Here is a 22,192-nt window from a genome sequence, read left to right on the forward strand (position 1 = left end):
GTTCAACAACCTTATCCATCTCTTTCTCATTCTCTAAGCTGAAATCCACAATTTGTGTGACCCTTTCTTCTCTCTACATCGCCGTCACATCATTATCGCCCAGTGATTTCTAACTTCAAGTCTTGCATATCCTTTTCCCGAAGACCTTCCGGTACCTCTCCACCTGCTTAGTCCTTCAAGACATGATGAGATTTGGTCTTTGAAATTGCGATCTTTCTTCAACTCCAGCCTTACGCTCTTCAGAATCGTAGAGAATACATCTCTTTCATCCCTGCGCACAACATCATCATGTCTGACCAACCTCCCTCATACGGTGGCCATCCGAACTATGCGCAACAATGGCCTCCTGCATATCCCTCGATGATCCCCCCAAACTTCCCTGTCAGCTCAGGCTATTCTCATATGACCCAGCCACCAGCTACAAATCCTGGGTCGACCTTCGACTATAACATGGCAAGCATCAACGCGAATTCGCGAATCCCAGGTTCAAATGGCCCTGGAAACCCAGCATTCATCCCACCTCCGTTCCCCTTATTCAATCACTTCGACGCCTCACAATTTCCACCTCCTTTCCCTCCAATGCCGTTTGCCCCGATGGGCTATCCCCCAATGCCAACAAGGTCCTCAAATGGCCCCGTGTCATATCAGGGTATGGATGGACGTGGCTCACGCCAACTATCAACACCGGCCGTGCCTTCAAAAGATGTCCCAGCTCCTGCAGATAATCACCGCGAGGAGGGCGAAGTTAGTGAGGAATCGGATGCAAGGTCACTACAGCCGGCGCGTAAGGCTACGCGCCAGTATCTGGACCTAGAAGAAGGAGAAACCATATCTTCTAGCGCACGGTCTGCTAGGAGTAGTGGGTCACGTATCACACCCATTCTTCCCCATATTTGATAATGTTTTACTAATATTATGCAGCATACAACCCTCCTTTGTCCATCTCAGCAGACGCAAGCATGGTCCACCATGCGATGCAGTCTCAGCGACAGGACCCGCCTGCAATTGTCCCAGCCCCTCCACCTCAGAAATCGGTGGCACAGCTACGAATTCAAGCCCAAGGCGCTTTGCTTAGCTTGGCGCCACATAATATCCGCTACAATGAACTGGTTGCGGAGGGTATCGACCCTACGATCCTGAAACGCCTTTACGAAGAAGTCGGCATCAAGGTCGCCACTTCACCTGGGCAAGCTCCACCAGCCCGTGAGAAGGCGTCCGCCGCGTCTACAGTTGCTACCAAGGAACTAGGACCTAACAAACCAGCTGAAGTGACCAAGATAGCGAAGGATAACTACAGCACCACGAAGTCAGACCTGCCAAATGCCCAACCCTCTGCTCCATCCACCGCCACTCCTTCAAAATCTGGCAAGCCTTTGGAGCGCAAGGAACTTATCGCCCGCATGCTGGCTGAGAAAGCTGCGAAAGCGACATCCAAAGAGACTTCACCAACTGGCAGTGCGAAATCCCCTCCTGCGATACCAGTTGAGGAAACCCCTCCGGCTCAGAAGGAAATTCTCGTAAAGGAGAAGAGCAAAGCTCAGACGGAGTTGGCGAGGCAGAGGATTGAGGAACTCAAGAAGCAGACTCTACTAAAAACTCAGAAATTGGCTCAGGCAAGTCTGCCGCCGACTCAGTTAGAAACTCCGGCGCCAGCTATTCAACACCCCCTTCCCCTCCGACCTCCTGTGCCTGAATCACGTGGCTCTGCTGGGCTTCCAGGACTTCTCATGACTGGATTAGAGCAGGGGCCACATGAAACTCCTGCTTCTGAGCCGGTACAAGTGATCGACGTTGACTCGACACCAGTGTCTCGAGCATCCCAACGCAAGCGCCCTCGGGCTTCAGATTTCGATGAGCCAGTGGCACCGCCGAAGAAGCATTTCAACCCTGCCGCGGCTCGATTCGACCCTACCGATAAACTTATCATTGCAATCAGCGACGACGAGGAATCACTTTACGGCGATTATGAGGACGACAACATGGAGTTGGATTCGAGCCCAGAACAGGAACCAGCGCCAATAGTGACCTCTACCAGCGTCAAGCTTCCTATTCAATCAAATCCTCCTGCCACCCGGGCTGCGACCTCCACGCCACAAGCCCCTTCTAGTCTTAGTGACCAAGGAGACATCCGACTCAAAGATATGGAAATTCAAGCTATGCGCCGCAAGATTGCGGAGCTAGAGCTACGAAGGAAATCCAAGCTCGCTGCCAGCCGAACCCAGTCACCTCGCACCCTGGATGACTCTGGGGCGTCGTCATGCGGTGGACCATCCAGCGTGGTCGCAGCTACTTCTGAAGAAGGTAAGGTTATTTTTATCTTTTGTCTCTCTCTCTGTGTCTGTCTTGCTGGGACACATCTTCGTTTTCAGGCATTTTCGAGGTAATTTCTACGATTTAGCTAACCATTGTTCAGATTCTTCGAAGACTAAACCGACGGCGACCGTCTCTGATACGCTCATCCCTGGTCCCCCCTCTGGCCACCTAGAAGCAGCATCCGAAAACGCTGTCACCCAAGAACCGCTTGAAGAAGCCTATACTGATGAAGTGGCGAACGGTGTAATCGATAGCACCGCACAGACATCGGCTTCATATCAGTCCGATTCTGCGGGGTCAGCTATGCAGGAATCTGATGACAGCAGCAGTGATAGTTCCGATTCGTCCAGCGAGAGCGAGGACGAACCTGCTAGCTCGCCAGCACAAGCCGATGCCGATTCTGCTATTGTGCCGTCATCCTCAGAGCCTATGGAGATTGACTCTTCAGAGCGATCTGCGACTCGGAGCTCGCCCTCTGCCATCACTCGTCCTAGTGCAACGTCTGCCGACGAATACACTTCTCAGCGTCACCCTAGCGAACAGTCTCGACGTGAAGTGTCTGCAGAGTCCGACGGCTATGAACCCCCAGAGCCTGAGACTGAAGCTCAGTCTGAAGGCTCGAGTTACAGCCCTCCTCCATTCAGCCCAGCTCTTTCCGGTCTCGTAGAAAACACAGCAGTCTCGGCACCATCATTTGACTTGACTCAAGCTGATGAAGAACTAACCAGCGCGCCTCAGATGTCAGACGTGTCAGACCCATTACCTCGGTCGGATTTGCAGGTTGGCGCTCCTGGCGTATGAACACTACCCTTCTCACAGGAAGTTTCTGTTGATCATGTACTAACCCCTATCCAGACCGAAGCATCGTCCGCCACTTCGGAGCAAAAGTTCACACCGTACACCAGCCCACTACGAACTTTCAAGGCTTATCGCTACCACCCGCATTATACCGAAGACGTTCCGAGTGGCTACCGCTCGCTAACTTACAGTCATAATATTGATTCCATGAAGTACATGTGTCCATATGAGTTAGCCCGGGGGTGTCTGCAATGACCGATCCTGCGAGTTTCAGCATCTTCGGGACATGACTCTAAGCGGTGCGTCGACATGAACAACGTGCAACACCCCACCTCGTCCATGAGCTCCCCCACCGGCGTATTGCACTATCTAGTCTGTTTCTACTTTCTGTTTATTGCTCTACTGCCTTCGTCTCTGCCTCTCCTTCCTCACTTTCCTTCCAGCTCGTTTCCCATCTCTTTTCTACCCTGTTCGAACGCTGACCACAGAGCCGTTAACCTCGACAGACGACAAGATTCTCGTCCAGATGGGCTCCGTCCGAGAGGGTCAAACCGAAGAAGAAAAAGAAGCATATCTCGCTGGTCTGAAAGAGATCATCAACGATTTACGGCGTGACAAGGTGAAAGATTTCAACACTGTGGCCTCCGAGATAGCCGCATACCGTAGGCGCTTCCTCCAAGACCCGTCACGTGTCTTGTCCCTGTAACATTCTCCCTCATTCATTGGACCCTTTGAGAGTCCTCTTCAGGTGAGCTGTCTTCCATCAGTCTTGTGAACACCGCCATCGAAGTTCTTTCGATGGCGGGGGAAAAACATCATCACACCACATGGACTCAAACCATCCTCACCATGGCCATACCGCCATCCATATTTCAATACGATATCCCAAGCCATGGTCTCTTTTCAGGGCTTTCGCGTTTATGACCTGGCTTTTCCTCTGCATCATTAGCCAATTCGGCGTTTTCTTCCCTGCATTCCAATTGCATTTGATCTGCGCGATAGGGGGCCTCGGGTTCTTTGGGGCCACCTTTCTTTTTTTTCCTTTCCTTGTTTGAATCTAGGCTCTGGGCTTCATTGTCCAGTGACCCGACAAAAAGGTGTTGGGGCGTCTGCATCTCAGCTGCTCGTAACTTTTGGCAGTTTCGGCAGTTTCAGCCCTGAGGGCGCTCTGGCTACTGCTAATCTGCACAAGGCGCACGTTTCTTCCGGGTGCTGTTGTACCATTAGAACCTCGGGAGGTTTTCGCAGAACATATTCATAGCAATCAGTCAATATGTATTTTTTCCTATCCAACCATTGGTCTCTTTCTATCTTTAGTGGGAATAAAATAAGCACCAATCACCGCAAAGTTCGCTTGGATTATGCATAAGTTCTGAGTCAATCCATCATCCTTGTCCCCCTGGAAAACTCGATAAAACCATTGACTCATTCGTAAAAGAATAAAACAAAGAAAAATAAAATAATCTCAAAGTCCTATCCGCAAAGAGCCTAGCTGGTCACCCCAGATCAACCGACGTATGTCGTATATATTTTCAGCTGGGACCAACTGAGCTGAGAAGTGCAGCAAGAAACAAGGTCAAATCTAAAAACTAAGCCCGGGCCCATGGCAGAAAGACCTAGTTCCCATAAGAACAAGAAGATGTGGGTTCCTGCAGCTGGTAGCTAAGTATAGCGTGAGTCCGACCGAGGAGATGGGGGCCAGAGTTCGTGCGACTGTTTCAAGATTCAGAGATTCAGAGATAATAATAGTAAATTAATAGAGTGTATGGAGTATACGGTAAGCTTGATATTTATTTTTTTATATTTGCAGTTTGAGTCAAAACAATGAAATTGTTCCTATTCCAGAAACAGATCCATACGAGTTGAGTCAGGGCAAGGCAGACCAGCGGACCGGATGTCTTGGATTCAATAGATTCCTGCTAATTGGCCCGGGGCTTCCTCGCTTTCGGTTAGATTCATTGACAGTCTGTATGTACATCGTAGGTCCTACAGCCATATATCCATGCCAGAGATGGATCTCGCGCCCAGCGCCCGGGACTGAAATCAACCGGGCAAAGATTAGAAGCCTAAGGAAATAGCCAAGGAAAATGCTAGGCGAGATGAGTTGTGGATATAGTAATTTGCGTCTACGCCAATTTACAGCATATACGAGAGTCTGGCACAAGCGCGCATTTTGAGGGGGAAAGCCAAGCAAAATCCCCGGGCGCACAGTCCAACACAGCCTCAACATCTAAAAAGTGACCATGGGGGCTACGACAATGACATAGGGAAAATGGGAATAACATCAACATACCATAGGGGGCTGTGTCTATGTCAGCATAAATAAATTCTAAATAGAAGCCAAAAAGGGAAAAAAAAAGGCAAATGTTAAAGTAGCGGAGAACAAAGGTTAATGGACATCTGTGTTAGCTTCAGTCCCAAGACCGCTTTTTTACTATGGGCCATAGGGCTGTTTGTTGCAGAGACCAGACCAAAGGAGCGGTAACAGAAGACTAGCCCTGGAGTCCTGGCTTGCATACATCTGAGCCGCAGATGATTCCAACCAACCATACTCGAGGCTGGTGAGGCTCAGAACAGGGGGTTTGCTGCGCGCCTTGAAGATCATGACTCTACTGATCCCACGGTAAAAGATAAAATAGTAATAATATTGATATATTCTAAGCAAAAAAAAAAAAAACATCAAAATGAAAATCAAATGGCCAAGGCAGAGCAGGGCTGACCTGGGGGAATCCAGCCCCGCTGGCCTTGCGCTAAACCAAATCAGGAATCCGCAAGTATACAAATTCTAGTCTAACAAAAAAAAAAAACAAAATGAAATGAAAAGCAGATAATACACCAGGATATATGCTCATGACCCATGACCCGCTTTGTATAGCAAAAAGCATTCCAGAAACAAGGAAACGATTCTCCAAAAAAAAAAGCAATAGTAGAGTTTGAAATCACTATACCGAACCGTCAGCTTCAAGAACCGAAATGCTGAGTGAGCATTAGAGTCACTTACCATTGTATTCATAGCACTCTGTCTCGGCCAGCGAGACGGTGTTTCGAAAAGAAAAAGGTCTCACTTGACATATGTGCAGTTGCCGCAGGCCATGTGGTTGCAGCTCACGCACTGGGGTTGATGGTTGTAGATCTTAGGCCCGTCATTGCATGCGCAGCAGATGTACATGTAGGTCTCACTGTTGTACCTCGTTCCAGGTAGTGAGGCCGGCGAGATACCTGCGCAATCGGTCCGTGGTAGAGGTCGTAGACCGGGAAGCTCTGGTACGACGATAGACATAGCTGTGGTCTTCAGGATTGGGGTGCGAAGTGACTCCATGTGAACGGCAGCTGGGTATGCGGAGATTGGGTTGCTGTTGTGGGAGTGAACACTCATGTTGTCGGAGATCTTCTCGTCAACGCAGCGAGCGCAACGGTGAGCTCCGCACTGGATGCAAGACTCGTAGAGAGACGAGTTGTGAGGGCCGAAGTTGCAGCCGCAGCAGTACCACAGAGATGCCATTGTTGTTATGAGTTGGGTGGATTGGATTGATAGTAAAGGCAGGATGGATGAGTTGGTTGAAAGTAGAGTCGAGGTCTTTCTAGTTGTAGAGCGGGAAGGTCTGACTGGTCTGATACTTTTGGATGTTGATTGAGTTTGAGAATGGAATTGGAACTAAGCATGGGATCTTCGAACCTATATATCTGAAGAATTACATTGGACGTAATATAGAACCAGAAGCGCAAGGCAACGTCCCTTGAACAGTCAACAGCCTAGGCTGCCTTACGACCACATCGGGTTAAGGCCAAATTTCTCACCCGGGTAGTTTATTGGGGCGGATGGGGTGCAAGTTGTCCTGGTTGCACATCATTCAAGCAGATGGGTTGCCCGAAAGAGTGGCTTAGTGTAGCCCGGGGCTCTGTCATTGCCCAGGCCACTAAGTTGCGTCTAGAATGTAAGGAATGCGTGAATCATTCTTAAGAGCCGACGTTTTGAGTCAAACGGGGATCCACTATCCAGGGCTAAGCAAATCCTCACACCGTCTCCAAGTAACTGGCTTACCCGGGAGAATGTATGGGTGTCAACGGGTTCCAGTGACGCGCTTACCCCGAAATAACGGTCTACCTTCGGTGTCATAAACTCGAGTTCCTTTTGAGATTGATGCCTTGCGAAAATGAATTCAATCAATTGGTTTCCACAGCATGCCGTATACTCCACTCTTTCCTAGTTTTCCAGGCAGCGGCTGCTTCGAAAACCAAAATGAAGAGTCATCGGCATCAGGTGCCCAGGTGTCCCGCCCTTCGCAGTGTTGCCTAAGTCACCCAGGCATTGCTTTATGATACCTGAATATACAAAATACAATTCATCATTGGAGTTTGGGATAAAAAAAATTTTTCTTCAACAAATTACGAGATGCTGTGAAACCCGAAGGCTGATTTCTAATTTAAATTCTCACCTGGGGACCTGGAAATTCCATGCCATGTGCTTTTCTAGCTATATCGAGTTTCTATCGAGTACAACCGTAACACCGTCAAGATCTAAAAAGAGATTAGAGTGTGAGGTGATCTGACATTGTTAGGCGTTATCTGGCGGTCGCAGCTGAAACCTATAGAATGAGTAATACTAGGTACAGCCACCACTTCCCGTGTTAGTATGATAGCTGAGGTCGTTGTAAAGGTGCGATCTGTATGGGTATCCCCCAGGTCCTCCCGATGCCCCGATCCATGGGACCTCGAACGGGAACACCTGGGCAGGGACAGCTCCGATTACGTCAGGTTTGCACTGTTTGATTCAACGACTTCTCTGAATCCGGCTTCTTGCAATCCCCCCGGAATTTGTTACCTTCATGCATTTGATATTGTTGTATTGACCCCGTATATATGGCGTCTCCCGCGCAGAAGCGCGTCAACGTCGTAGTATCCAGGCTCATCCCGCCCGTGTTACTCGGCGCTGTGGTATATGCTTCTTATGCGGTCACGAAACCATTATGCAGTGAGTTTCGCGCGAATTTGGCCTTCTTTACCAGGAAACTGACAATATGAAATTCAAGTCGACTATTTAATTCATCCGTTACCCTCCCATAACCGAGGCCCACGAGTCGCTGCTGGCGCCGCGATCATCGCGATCTATTACGTCCTTTTAATCCCCATGGTCGTTTCATATATACATCTCTATTATCATGTCCTGTGGAATCCCGGATACCTTCCACTCGGCGAACAAAAACTGGTAGATGACGAGAACGCAAAGCAACCGAAGCGCCGTCATGGGAAGAAAAGCACGCGCAACGCCGATCCGGAGAAGAGTCCAAACCAGGCAGACGCGGATGTGGAGAGAGGCTCGAGCTCCACTGCTGTAGACATACCTCAGTCAGACATTTGGTTGGAGAGCTTCTACACCAAGGATGTTTTCGTCTGCCAGGAGGACGGCCGACCCCTGTGGTGCTCTACGTGCTGTCAGTACAAGACAGATAGGGCGCACCACTGCCGCGAGTTGGGTCGCTGTGTCCGCAAAATGGACCACTATTGTCCTTGGTATGATAGAACCGTGCAACTTACCACAAAGTCGGTATCCAGCTAACAGAATGTAGGGTTGGAGGCGTGGTCTCGGAGACATCGTTCAAATTCTTCATTCAATTCGTTGCTTATACTGCCATATTCTGCACCTTTGTTCTTATAGTGTCTGCTTATTTTACAGCGGAGATTCGACGCGAGGTGAGACTCTCACGAGCTACCATGCCAACTCACCGAGTACTTGTTACTAACTTTTCAACACAGACCGGAGGAGCAAACCCCTACTGGTGTGTCTGCATTGGACTGTAAGTGACCATCTAGGGGATACTAAGAAATTTACCATGTCTAATAAAAATCACTAGGAGCGGCCTATTCGCCTTCTTCACCGCCGGAATGACCCTGAGCTCGGTTCAAATGGGCATCTTCAACATCACAACAATCGAAAACCTAAACCGGCGCACCGCCGTCTGGACCCTCGCCATCCGTGTCCCAGAATACCTTCTCGAGCGACTGTGGGTAGCCGAATCCCCCTGGGCTCCGACATTCCGCATGGTCTCCTACCCACTCCAAGCACCGTCGTCTCCAACCGGTCCACAAACAACAACCCCCTCCCAGGGCGAACGCCACGTCTTCGCCATCCTCCACACTCTGCCGGGCGAGAATCCCTTCGACCTGGGCAGCCCATTGAAAAATCTCCAGCAGGTCATGGGATACAATATCGCTGATTGGCTGCTGCCGATCAAACAGAGCCCGTGTGCTGATCACAATAGCATGGAGAGCCATTTTGCCATGGGACCCGTGGTGACCCGCTTAAAGCTGGAGGCTGGACTGGCCCCGCCGCCCGAGAACGGGGCAGTTCCACAGTCCCCACCTTCGGGGCATAGCCATCGGGAAAAACCTCCTAGCGATCAATAGTTCGGGGCACTTGGTTTACTTCGTGCATATTCTGGATACTTTTATAATTAATGCAGCATGATTCCACTATATACACTTTTATTGGCCTGATCTGCCTGTGTCAGGATATTTTATTTCCCGATAGGCCGAAGGCCACCCGCCGGGCAACCGTAGGGCTGAATGCCACTATTACGTACAGGTCTTCCCAGGTCAGCAGTTCATTGACCTTTTGATACTCGAAATTTGAGCCATTGAATGGTAACTTCACCAGGCAGGGAAAGAGATTGGTTGAAAATATGTTCTCCCAGCACAATGGACACGTTCACGCTATCTAACTCGGTGGGTTTTATCGACATTCATCCAGCACCCATATTTATATAACTCCAATCCAATGGTATCGACTATTGCGTTTTTTATTCCCTCGACTATTTAAACGCAATATAACGAAACGTGGAATACCTGAGAGAATGTTTCTCCCCATTTGAATCTCAATATATCTGTAAGACAGAACCAGTAGAACGCTAGAGTATGTATACTACACAAGTATATACAGCTAGGCAACGACGGACGCATCCTTTACCACCAATTATCCCGACCCTAGCAATATATTTCACCATAGGCAATCATATTTATCTTTAAATCTGACCTTTGTATCTTCCGCCCCACACGTAGGTAGGCCTGCTAGTTGGATCAATAACGTCCACCTAGGTTCCCAGAGAAATCAAGATCTTCAATGATCTATCGCCTTCTCGAATGGAATCACTACTATATTAGAATTAAAGAACGATTCAGTTTACGGGTAAGATATCCTTTTATATATGTGATCGATGGGAGATATATATATATATCCAAAATGAGAGTAGCGTGTCCCCCAATTTCAAACAAAAATTCTACATAAACAAATAACTACCTATATATGCCCTTTACATAACCCCTCAATACATGTGGCTTCCGTTTTGGCAGGCTGATCGTTCGTATCATCGAGACTGTGTCTAAACGTTATCCATGATCAACACAAGGCAACCGTCAATAGTATACCAGGCAAGACCCTAAGATGCAACAACACCCAATGGCAACAAACAAAAGAAAGAACCACAAGAAATAGGACGGCCATTTTGGAAATGTAAGTGGAAAAAAGGAAGAAAAAAAAAAGCAAGGAACAAATTAAAATCCAAACACCCCAAGAAAACCAACAAGCTCTCGTAAAATCTATGCGGGAACATTCTCTGTGGTGCAAAAGCCACACTCCGAATGCGAGCAAATAGAGCATTTCTCCGGCGCTAGAATGGGATTGGCCAAATTGCCGCACTGGCAGCACCTCCTCCATATTACCACCAGTCTTGGGGTGCCGGTGGACAGGTAGTCGGGCGTGAGCGTGAGCATGGAGATGGCATCCGGGAACGGGGCCAGAGTTGATCGTCCACGAGATATCAGCGCGCTGCTCATGGCATTGGTATAAGTGGAAGCGATAGGCTGGGTCAAGTGCAAGCCATGCAAAAGAGGAGTTGGATCCTGTCCGTCGCTGTCGGTCTCGGAATTTGGGAACTTGTTGGACATGGCGTTTGACATGGCGTAGGCAGGCATGATGACTTAAAAGTGTCAAGTGGATAAACAGATTGATAGAGAAGATAGTGTGATCTGTGAAATATTGAAGCTTTTGAAGAAGTTGACTGAAAGATTGGAGCTGTAGATATAGTTGTCCCGAGCCGATTCGGAGTCTTATTGTATAAAGCAGTGTGAGAACATCCAAATACCTCCCAACGGAGGAGATCTTTATATCGTAGCTTTGACGGACAGGCGCCCGTAATCAGGGCTCCCATCACAGCATCAAAAGCCCTCGTGCAGGACAGGGTAGAAAACCCCAATACAGGGAGTAAATACCCAGCGGGTAAAGAGATACATCGAACAGCAGTCGGGAATGCTTAAGCAGAAGTGAAGCGAATGCGAAACCAACCAGCCAGAGCAAGAGAAAAAAAAAGCATGGCGGCACACCCGTCTATTTGACACGACATACTAACCCGCGACCTGGGTCATGCTCCGCTAGCACTGTGCCTAGCGATCCATGGCCTGGGTACCGGGACATGGTACGTTGCGGTGGGACTCGGGGATATCAGGAGTCCGGAAGCTTTAGGCATTAGCGTAGGCCTTAGTGAGTGTGTACAGGCTGTTTTCGGGAGAGAATCGGGTCATGATAGGGGCTGTACGCATATTTTCCGCTTTTCACCTGAGGCGGGCCATCTATATTGAAAGTAAGGCTTCTAGTACCGGGTGGACAGGTGGAGTATATCCTGCACTGCAACCGGGTTGTTAGGCGTTTAGTTGCAGTAGCCCGGATTTTTGTTTCGTGCGGGTTTCTTGTGGGGAGTCTGCGCCTCGGTTGGGGCGTCTCCGTGCCTCCCCGCGGGTACAAGGGTGAATCGGAATGGGGGATTTCGCCCTACTCGATTCGCCCTGTCCCCTAGTTTTTGTCTGCTTTGATTATAGTGGATGATTATATGCCAATATAATATCCTTGTAATGCCCGCTGTTCCTAAAAAGGAATAAATCCGTGGGTAGTACGGGTCCGTGTATAACCCCTTTGTGGGCAACGTGGTGATCAGGGGTGAGACTGGGTTAGTACTTCGTAGGGAGAATTTTTTATGTGGTTAGCTTTTCGTTGAATTCAAACCTTGGTATCGAGTACCCAGGGGCAATCATGTGCTCTTATTAAGACGAAGCCTGCGTTTTACATTGAGCCCAACCGATTGGAAGGAAAGAAGTACCTGAGTGAGATTCGTTGGGATTTTGGCGAGACTGTCCAATTGGATCCCATGGACATAAACATGATGAAATACATCGCCTGTAGTGTTTCTACTCTCCAACCTGAAGATGAGGAATACAAGAAAACTCTCTGAAAAAGAATGCTCAATAAAACCAGAGGCCACCTTGGAGGATGGTTCTATGTATGACCTCACTCTCATGGTCCACTAAGTCCCCAATTGCACAGCCTCTATGTCAGCCCTGGTTATATATGTCAGAAGAATATCTGGGAGGTCTACGAAAAAGTCCACATGAGGCCATGTAAGCGGCCGACTATTCTTGTAGATCAATACGTTGGGAGAAAACGATATGTATAGAAGCGCAGAATTCAGAAAATGTATACTCAGGTTTCCTCAAGATTTTGCCAAGATATCTTGATAGTTTCCCTTTGTATGGGGCTCAAGATCGCCCTCAAACGAACGTCTCAGGGCTTTACCCGGGCGAAGCAAGGAAAGAGGCTCCGGGCGTGTTTTGCATGAAGCAAGGAGTTTCATAGAGCGGGGACACATTCCATGGTTGACAGCTTCAGTTCCCAAGGTTCACCATTCTAGATCCATGGATAACATGTATCTATATACATTCTTCATTTTTTCATCTATTTGCGTTCTCTTTCTCATAGCACTTTCTTAGATTCTCAGTGGGAATTCCTTGGCATTCTTACTAACCTTTGTCAAATCCCCAACCCACTTTTGCGTCATTGTTCACACGTTTCGTTTCAACACTCTGAATCCCCTCCATTGTTGAGTTGGGCAACTATTGGGCTCCCGGACTCGTGTCAAATTCGACTCCAATCTCCTCGACTTTTTACCAAGTCTTTGCCTTCGAGCCAACCGACCTGGTTGGGCATTTCTACAAAGCCCGACTCGGATTCTTAAATACTCCCCCGAAGCCGACCGAAGAACAGACTGTCACACCTGACTTCAAACCGGCCAGGAGTTGTCATCATCTATACCTCATCGCATCTACAGTGCCTCAAAATGTCGAGTCACTACCGAAATTTATCTCCCGGCCGAGGCCGACACTCGATGATTGATCCCATGAGAGCTTCAACCGGGATGGTACAATTAAACTCATCCTACGATCCATATGATGCGCCCAGGCGCTACGATTACGAAGACTACCCGTCCGATACTGGATATGCCAGTGCTTTCGGGTACCGCTCAGGGCGACCATCGAAGCTTGAAGCCCACCAAATAACCTCCCATCGAGTCCAGGACCCGACTTCGTCTGCAAAAAAACGCACCGAGTATAGCGTCCAGCCCCGTACCAGGCACAGAAGCCACACATTAGCGGCAGCGGACTATGAGACCCCAGTGCGTCTAGCTGTACCTTCGACACCCCGCCAGCATCTCTCGCCCGTGCACCAGCATCACTCAGCTCACCGCCGTACCCCGAGCCCTCTTCCCACAGATTCCGGCCATCACATATTCTCCACGTCCCCTCGACATCCCGCACATCGCCGAATCTACAGCACTGACTATGCAAGCGACACGGGCCATATCGTCCCACGAAATGATGCCAGGCACAGAACGGATCATAGTTCGCATCACCACCGTGTCCATCCACCGGCTCATCCACGCTATCCAGCGTATGGTGGTCTGAGAAAAGGTGATGACATCGATGACTTTGATGCTTATTCATACACCAATGCCCGTGAGCAATTTGACCGGGACTACCCTGTCAAGGCGCGTCATCGTGGGCCGAGATACTCGCTCGATCGGCCGCTCAGTATCACTGGTGCGGAAGACCCCCAGTGGACAGCACGGAGAGAACGTCATCATGGCCCACCCCCGACATCCTGGGGCCTTGACAAGATGGGCCGTGAATGGCCGCGAAGCTCAACGCATGGCAATGATGACCATTGGGAGCCGCACAGGTCGAAGGATGGATTCCATGATCAAGCCCTGGTCGCCGTACCTCAAGACTCTGATGGCGAATATCCCTCCCGACACGATGAGCGCCGCCGCCGACGTGCCTATAGAGCGCGCCACGCGAATGACCGGGAGAACCCCTACCCAGAAGACCACCATTCCCGGCCACATGACTCAGGCGCCCTCGCTACTATGGGACTTGGAACAGCGGCCTTGGGAGGCGGATACTCCGACATGTCGGACTACGAACACCACCGTCCGCCGCGACACAAGCACAGACGCCCGCACGGCGAGCATGACCGCGATGCTGTCCAGCCCCCATCACGGGAGCTGGTAGAAGCAGTTTCCGCCGATGAAAGAGCCAAGCAAGCCTACCTGGATCCCGCTGATGCTCGTCGCCATGGTCGAACGCGACGCCACTCTCGTCGGCGGACGCACAGCGATGATGCCGACACGTCGGATGAAGACTTGCGAAATTACAGGCGTGAGCCCGCACGTCACAGGCACAGTACCACGGACACAGAGAGTGACCACGACCGCGACCGCAGTCGGGACCGTTCGCACCACAGGCCAGATCGAGACCGAGACTACTCACGTGGATACCGCTCTTCTCGCTCCCACCGCGCGCTGGAGGATGGCCACCCTATCGAGCCGCGACGATCGCTGCCGGTCGACATGGCTAAAGATGACCCCAGAAGACTTATTGCTGTCGAGCCGGCTGCTCCAAAGGAACCCGACGCTCCTCCAAAGGGAATTCTCAAGGCTCCGCGCCCGGCATTCCCAGAGGAACCCAATCCGGTGAGAGAGGGGGTCGCTCCCCTCAAAGACGCTCATAAGCAGGGGATCCCGCCCGGAGCTCGGTGGACGAAGATCGACCGGCGGCTCGTAAACCCGGAGGCATTGGAAGCTGGCAATGAGCGGTTTGAGGAGCGGTCAGATTATGTGATTGTGTTGAGGGTTTTGAGCAAGGAGGAAATTCAGCAGTATGCTGTGAAGACACAGGAGATCAGAGGTAAGTCAAAGTCACTCTACTATGTATATCTTACAACCACACTTGAAGTAAAATACTCACACTTAAATTACATAGATACCCGGCACAAGGAACAACTACGTGACAGACGCAAGTCCAGAGATGAGACTCACCGTCACGGCCGCCGGGGCGAGGAGTCTTCCAGCGACGACGAGGACGAGGGCGAGGAAGAGCCCTGGAAACCGCTCGAAGCGGCCGCTGCACCAACCGCGCCGAAGATGTCCTTGCCGTCGCGCCCACGCGCGTCGACCAACTCAATGCATGAGGCTGAAAGGCCTCGAATGAGTAACCCGGCTGCTGCGCCGGTATAGGGGATTCTTTCAATCGAGACTTGGATATGCCTCACAGGACAAAATCGCGTCGAACTCAGTTGAAACCACAACAGCGTTCGACCAGTGCATGGGATCATGGAAACCGTCGGTTCTCATGTTGGCTCTAGCAAATGTAACTTCTGCGCCTATCCTTCTGGGGACAGAGACCATGCGACAAGCCCTTGCAGGCAAAAGCAAGCACTCGTCCAATTTAGGTGCCTCCCAATGTACCTCGTACTCCGTACAAACCCATCGCAAACTCGAGTGTCTTTTCCTCTTCTGGGTCATCCCAGACTTACACCGCTTCCACACCACAAGCCATAACTGCGTTGGATGCACTTGGGACGCACCTGTCATATTGTTTGACAGGACGCCTGCACATGCAGCGCAACACGCCGCTCGTTTCTTTCCGATCCAATGAGCTCCTGACGTTATTGATTGCGGACCCCAACGATGATCAGTCGCTAGGCCACCCGCGCCCACATCCACAGCCATACCAATAGCCAGATTCAACAAAATATAAAGAACACGGGTCTAGCTTCGAGACGCGCGGCTCATTGGATGGATCAGCATGACATTCTTTCCGTTCTCGCATGAGCTACTCCGTACCCTTTCAGCTTTTATTACCCTCACCTCTTACTGGGTCGATATGGGGTCTGCAGATCTAGTCATACTATTACGTTATCTGGAAAGAGGGAGAGAACAATTTGGAGTTTGACGTCTCCACTTCTAGATGTTTACTTCTTTCGTTGGTATGTGCGCCTGCACCTATCGAGAGCACGAGAGCGCTAAGGAAATACAAATCAAGCGCCCTTCCTAAAAGCGCAGGAGGGGGAGGCAAAAAGCAAAGAGCGCCACGCCTGCAAATGCAATTGTGTCAGGATGCAATGTTTTCTTTTTTTTCTGTGTGTTTTTTTTTATAGTACGGAGTGTCTCTGCCATCCCAGGGGAATTACCCAACAGCGCCTAAATCCCAAACCTCCCATTCCATGGCAGATCACTGAAATAGAAAACAAATCACCAATCCAACTATTGGAAAAGAAAAGTAGGGGAAAAAAGGGGGGACACTCAGATTATTGTAGTTGCATAGTGGCTGCATGTTCTAGACATACGCCACTGGCAAACATTTAGGGAGTTTCTGTGCTGGATTTCGGGTTTCGGATTTCACCGGTACTCTGGTGGAGATTGGAAATGAGGCATAAAATTGGATATCTACAAGATTTCCAAGTCCTTACGACTCTATACGGATTATCCGGTGTAAATGGTGTAAATGGTGTAAATAGCCTACACATTTATATATCATAAATGAGCTACCCCTCCCCTGTTGGAGGCTCGTCCCGCCTATTTCCCCTTATTGTTAGCTTGCAATTTCCCCGGGGCGAATAGCAATAGTAGCGTAAATATAGGCTGGGCGTACCAAGACTTGAAATCCATGGTTATAACTACGTATGTACCCATTGCACCACTAGTGTTAGAATAGGTAGCAGCCCTTACGCGTTAATTGTTTATAACCTTTAGTCTGTATAGTGTACACGGATATCGTACCCAAATAGTCATAGTAGTGTTACAGGAGATTTGATACCGTCGGAGACATTCTGATCACAGCCGAATAGTCGCCGAGATGGCTGCTAATTTATAACACGTATATGTGGGCTATATGCGGGATTTAATATGCCTTATGTAAACTAGAACGACCAAGAATCATTGTACATAGTATGTTGTAGAGCATCATTGCTTTGCTGCATACGGAGTACTCCGTATATATGATGTACAATCACTGTGGTAGAGTCATCTGTACTCCATATGTGAAATCACATCCGATTTGCGAATCCAAAATCTGTGGAGTTGACCGTTGTCCACTAATGGATGGCGATGAAAGCCGGGTAGCAATCTATGCACGCGAGTCATGGGTGTGGCAAAGGGGGAAAATGACTCCACCTGGAGAAAAGTAGCACTATAGCGTATGACGGTAGACAATAGTAGAGGCTAAAGGCTATCTTGGAATCTAGGAAGTCGATCATATGAATCAAAATCAAGGAAGGTGGAGAGAGCTTGTTTCCAGGCCTAAGGCTCTGGGGTCCGTTTGCTTGGCTGTCAGGATGAATGGGGACATCAAATTGGATTCAACTTATTATATTGTACTCCGTACGGAGTACATCTTGGGGAAATTGTCCAATCTAGTCTCTTTCCGTAAATTGTTCATATACAGTGCTTACCTCCGTTGTGGAGATGAAACCCAAGAGAACGTGCTGATCCTTGACGCGATCTTTTGAACGTCATTGATTTCTAATTGCCCTTCTCTTGACTCCGTAACTCCGCGTTCCGTATGGAGTGTCTCCGAATTGATTAGGATATCAGCCAACCCGTCCACTCACTGTCAATGAATTGGATATTGGGTATTGCATTTACTTTTTTTTTTACAAAGACTGGCTAGGTACAACCCGAATTCGTCGAAGATCGTCGTAGCACATGGGGGCAAAATCCAAAAAAAGCAAACACAAACGCGCTCACTTGACCCCCCTGCCTCCTACATCTTGACACATCTGACCTTTATCCCGATTGTGTCATTAGATTGATAATGGGGCCGGGGGGTGGACCTATTAGTTACGATCTAATGACACAGTGCTTATGTACACCTGGGATTATTATAGGACAAGGACGATAACAAGTTTTGGATTCCTGTTATTGCCCGGGGCTTTGAACGTACATGGGATAGCTATGATCTAAACAGTAAACGAAGCTGATCATGATTAAACGGTGCAGTGTGCGGATAGCTAACTCAGTTCATGTATAATTCCCGAGGATAGGACTGGTCACCGGTATGGTAATTGTGCAGTGATCAGCCTCGAAAATTTCCGTTTCTTTCACAGATAATGAATGAATTTTTAGGAATTTTTCACACAAACCACCCAGGCTGAAGATAGCACAGAGATTATGAAACCATGCGTCAAATACGGCCACGCGACGCGTTACCGCACGCCCACATGCAGGTGTAAAACCATCTTCTTCCACATGGGATGGCTCACAAAGTTTTCGGTGTGCGGTGAGGACTAACTTTCGATTGTTTTGACTTTTACTTATGGTTCGGGCTAGAAATCCTTTAGAAAGAGTTCGAGGGAACATTGTCTGTGTCGGCGCGTGGAAAATATGAAACTCGTATATCGACTACGACCACATATCGTAGTTGCAACTGGAATTGAATTTGCATGTGTTTACTTTTTTATTACAGTTCGATTGGATACAAATGATACAATTCTTGTACAGCATACCAAATAATATCAGTCGGACCCCGGGTTATGATCTTTCCCCGATCATTTTGTTTCCCCGATGCTCCACGGCATTTGGCGGCTGGGGTCGGAGTACGGAGTAAACCGGTGTGATCGCCAACGATCTTGGCTGTACAAAGTACAGAACGAGAAGCGAGAGCTCGGTTAAACATAATAAAAATACTTCATCGCACGTTCTAAGATCCATTCTTCGGATCCGGATGGTGGGGCCGTTAAACGATCTATCGACCTAGTTCTCTTGTCGATGAAGTATGGATGTTCAAAAATAACAATTTACAAACGTGAGAAGAACGGATGGAAACGAGTCAGAGATCGGAGAGACCGATGCAACACATTCGAATTGTGCGTTCTTTTTGGAACGGTTATCATTTCCTCTTCTCGGCGCCATCCCGCTTGGCCCGGGGGCCATATCCATCTTAGGGTCCGGAGTGCGGAGAATGTTTTTATTTTTTTCACGTTTGTTCTTATTGGTATGGGCTGGGCCTGTGAAGTTTGAAATGAATCGGAGTACCGAGTAATACAGTAATTTAAAAAAAAAAATTAATTATAGCCTCTTCAAGGAAGCCGTTGACAGTCCTGGGGCAGATCATTGCAGACTAAGCAGACTAAGCAGGGTGGTCAATATCCGCATAGACGAAAGACCAGGGTGCGGCAACTTTAATTTGGGGGCTTCTTAATGTCAGAAATAAATTTTGGTTAAATGAACGAAAATCCATCAGCTCACTTCGGCGGGCCAAGACCATCAAGACTTCAACTTGATTCCCCGACCCGCGATCTACTAGATTGTGGCTTATAGCCCCTCAATTGCCCCGTGTCTACTGGCATTCCCATACTCGGGACCGAGCGTCCATATTGACCGGACATATCGGTATCGACATCTTGCCGAGCTCCGATGAATATGTATCTCCCCGGCGTTCAGAGTGGCTTGATCAGACAATTTCTCGCATTGAGCTAGTTTTGGAGGTGAAGGAAAGAGAGACAGCTCGCTTGCGTTACTGATAGCTGCAAGAAGCAAGGGTTACCTCCCTAGGCCAACGTGGACGTCGGTGCTTCACACTTGGTTTACATGATCATTCTTCTGTCGATCACGAAACAAAGAATCGAGCAACTGACTAAAAGATCACGGAGGACTCGTCCCGGGTGTTTCTGCTTCGGGGTTCCAAACCCGGGCGAAATACAACCGGTACGGAGGACATGCTCTATCTACTTCTAGTCGCTTGGACGTTGGCGCTAGATGGCCGCGTTTGAACTTTGATATGTGGCTCGAGGTCATTGCACTTAGTTCAAGCCCCCGACAAAGTGACTGCATGGCCTTCTCTTGCTTGATCGGGTTTAGGGTTTAGTCTCCCGCATAAGCGATGAAAAGCCCAAATTCAAACGGTGTTACCTTTCTCGCACAGGCCACTTAGGATCTTTGTTTGAACATGACGCACACCTGGATCGACAAGAGATCGAGACCGACGGGAGACCGGCACAAAAGGAAATTTAGTTAAGCGAAGTGGCCGGCAAATAGCCCAAAGACTTGATGCTCTGGGCTCAAGTCCCCAGTCGATCCGGGGCGGTAGTGGCACAATTTAAAGCAAAAAAGGGGGCCAGGATTGTCGGTGATCCGCCCAGGGGTCTCCCTCTGGTTCGTCCCCGAGGGCGTCCCCGGTTAGCTCCAGCCATTTTGCAGCGACACTGTGTAACAATCCAGGACTTGACTCTCAGCATTGGTTGGGATTAGGATATGAGAGATTATCAAAAAAAAAGGACAGGTGTTTGACAGATCTAACATGCCATATCGGAGTCCGCATGGACCCTGTGGGTCACGCTATCATACTTTTTTTTTTTCCATGAAGCTTGGAGACTACAAAGAGACTACAAATTATGTGGGACTGCGGGTACGGCTTAACGTGACGGAAGACCGCGGGATCATCGATCATGGACTTACACCAATGGTAGTCCTCCGTGGAAATGGCAGCAAGAAAGAAAGAAACAAAAAAAAGGGGGGGGGAACAACCGTGCACTTTGGTTTTAGCTCCAACCTTCAGGGCTGAGTCTTGAGTTGGGTGCCTCGAACACTCGCATCCCCCATATTTGATGATCCATTGGGCAGAAAGTCATTGGTCCATTCTAACCCTACCTTTTCCGTGTCTTTGATGTGTAGCTGAATGGACGATCTAGGGACTAGCCTGCTTCTGGAAGTACTCCCAAAAGAGTGCAGTTTATATATATATATATATTTGTTTTGTTTGATTTTTTGTGCATGGTCTAAACCTCCGAAGTTGGACTCCTGTACGCCCGAAATTTCGCCTTCATGCAAAGTCACTGCGCAACAATCGACATGCTTTCCCATTCTTGTTGACCAAGTTACAGAGATTTTTGTAGATTTTACATATGAGAGAGCCTCAACCGATTACCCACAGCTATACGAGAACACAACCTTGGAAGGTAATAAAACCTCTATATCAAACTTACTGTTCTATGGACGGTTATTACCTCCGTGCCGGGATGTCTCCACCCCCAAAGAAGGGTGCGACAAGGGTAACCGAGTATATAAAAATTAATTAAATTCCAGGCAGAAACGGGTGTTTAGCCAATTTAGCCTGCCATTTCACACAGGGGCAAAATGCTTGTAAAAGGATTCAAGTGTTATGCATCGGCTGGTGTCAGAAGCCGGAGAATGAGAGGGGAGGTTGGGGCTTGCATCTCTCTTTTCTTTTTCTTTTCCCTTCTCTTTCTATCGAACCACAGTGGATGAAAGATGATGCCAAGATTGACTAAGATGCCACTAAAATAGTTCCGGGATAGAGCGAACCCGGGTGGAAGGCCCGCATCCTTGAGTGAATCTCAAGTCGATTGGCTATTATTACGGAATCCTCTTCTAGCGTTAGCGTCCAAGAGGGGGACTCGATCGTGCGTAGGGTATTATACGCATGTATCGGGGTCTTTTTTTTTTCCCCTCCAAGGTGTCAAGCATCTATGCAACATATGGAGTACTGGTTCGCGGGATCGACCTGGGACAGAGTTACACGGGTCCCACGAACGCAGACCGGTCAAAGAATGATGGGCGCCGTTAGGCTGTTTCGAGTTTATTCTGGATTTCCTAGACAATTGGGCCGTGGAAAGAAGATCGGTGTAACTTACCTATCAAAAGGAAATTCCTCTTTTTATTCCATTTCCTCCTTTCAAGTATTATTCCGCCGATCTTCGATATACTCCGACGAGAAATTCTCAGCCCAAGCCGTACCTGAAACTGACCTGTGCACGATCCGAGGACAACGTCAACTAGCTCTCTTTTTAAAGCCTCGAGTCCCGAGGTCCACACGCCAATCGTCATGAGCCAAGTATTCTAGACTTTGTGGATCATTGGTTATTCGATCTTTAACATCATGAGCAACCGGATTTCCCGTAATC

The 22,192-nt window shown here is 48.9% G+C and overlaps 5 protein-coding genes across 5 annotated transcripts; 3 read left to right on the plus strand and 2 right to left on the minus strand.

The window, feature by feature from the left end:
• Window positions 1-288: 288 nt before the first annotated feature.
• Window positions 289-3,817, plus strand: N7447_002697 (uncharacterized protein; the record flags this gene model as incomplete). The annotated part of the gene is made up of 6 exons (XM_057226972.1): window positions 289-859; window positions 922-2,301; window positions 2,414-3,108; window positions 3,169-3,270; window positions 3,347-3,410; window positions 3,618-3,817. The coding sequence occupies 6 exons, from the start codon at window positions 289-291 to the stop codon at window positions 3,815-3,817; spliced, it is 3,012 nt and encodes a 1,003-aa protein (XP_057090988.1).
• Window positions 3,818-6,172: 2,355 nt separating this feature from the next.
• N7447_002698 (uncharacterized protein) lies at window positions 6,173-6,613 on the minus strand (the record flags this gene model as incomplete). Its single annotated transcript, XM_057226973.1, has 1 exon — window positions 6,173-6,613. The coding sequence occupies one exon, from the start codon at window positions 6,611-6,613 to the stop codon at window positions 6,173-6,175; it is 441 nt and encodes a 146-aa protein (XP_057090989.1).
• Window positions 6,614-7,971: 1,358 nt separating this feature from the next.
• Window positions 7,972-9,516, plus strand: N7447_002699 (DHHC family palmitoyltransferase; the record flags this gene model as incomplete). The annotated part of the gene is made up of 5 exons (XM_057226974.1): window positions 7,972-8,083; window positions 8,142-8,622; window positions 8,679-8,802; window positions 8,866-8,906; window positions 8,964-9,516. 5 exons carry the CDS (start codon window positions 7,972-7,974, stop codon window positions 9,514-9,516), a joined length of 1,311 nt encoding a protein of 436 aa, XP_057090990.1.
• Window positions 9,517-10,704: 1,188 nt separating this feature from the next.
• N7447_002700 (uncharacterized protein) lies at window positions 10,705-11,079 on the minus strand (the record flags this gene model as incomplete). Its single annotated transcript, XM_057226975.1, has 1 exon — window positions 10,705-11,079. The coding sequence occupies one exon, from the start codon at window positions 11,077-11,079 to the stop codon at window positions 10,705-10,707; it is 375 nt and encodes a 124-aa protein (XP_057090991.1).
• A 2,192-nt stretch (window positions 11,080-13,271) lies between these two features.
• On the plus strand, window positions 13,272-15,506 carry N7447_002701 (uncharacterized protein; the record flags this gene model as incomplete). Its single annotated transcript, XM_057226976.1, has 2 exons — window positions 13,272-15,177; window positions 15,253-15,506. The coding sequence occupies 2 exons, from the start codon at window positions 13,272-13,274 to the stop codon at window positions 15,504-15,506; spliced, it is 2,160 nt and encodes a 719-aa protein (XP_057090992.1).
• Window positions 15,507-22,192: the final 6,686 nt, after the last annotated feature.

This window comes from Penicillium robsamsonii (genome assembly GCF_028829455.1).
Source record: "Penicillium robsamsonii strain IBT 29466 chromosome Unknown utg000001l_segment0_segment0, whole genome shotgun sequence".
Classification (NCBI taxonomy): Eukaryota; Fungi; Ascomycota; class Eurotiomycetes; order Eurotiales; family Aspergillaceae; genus Penicillium; species Penicillium robsamsonii.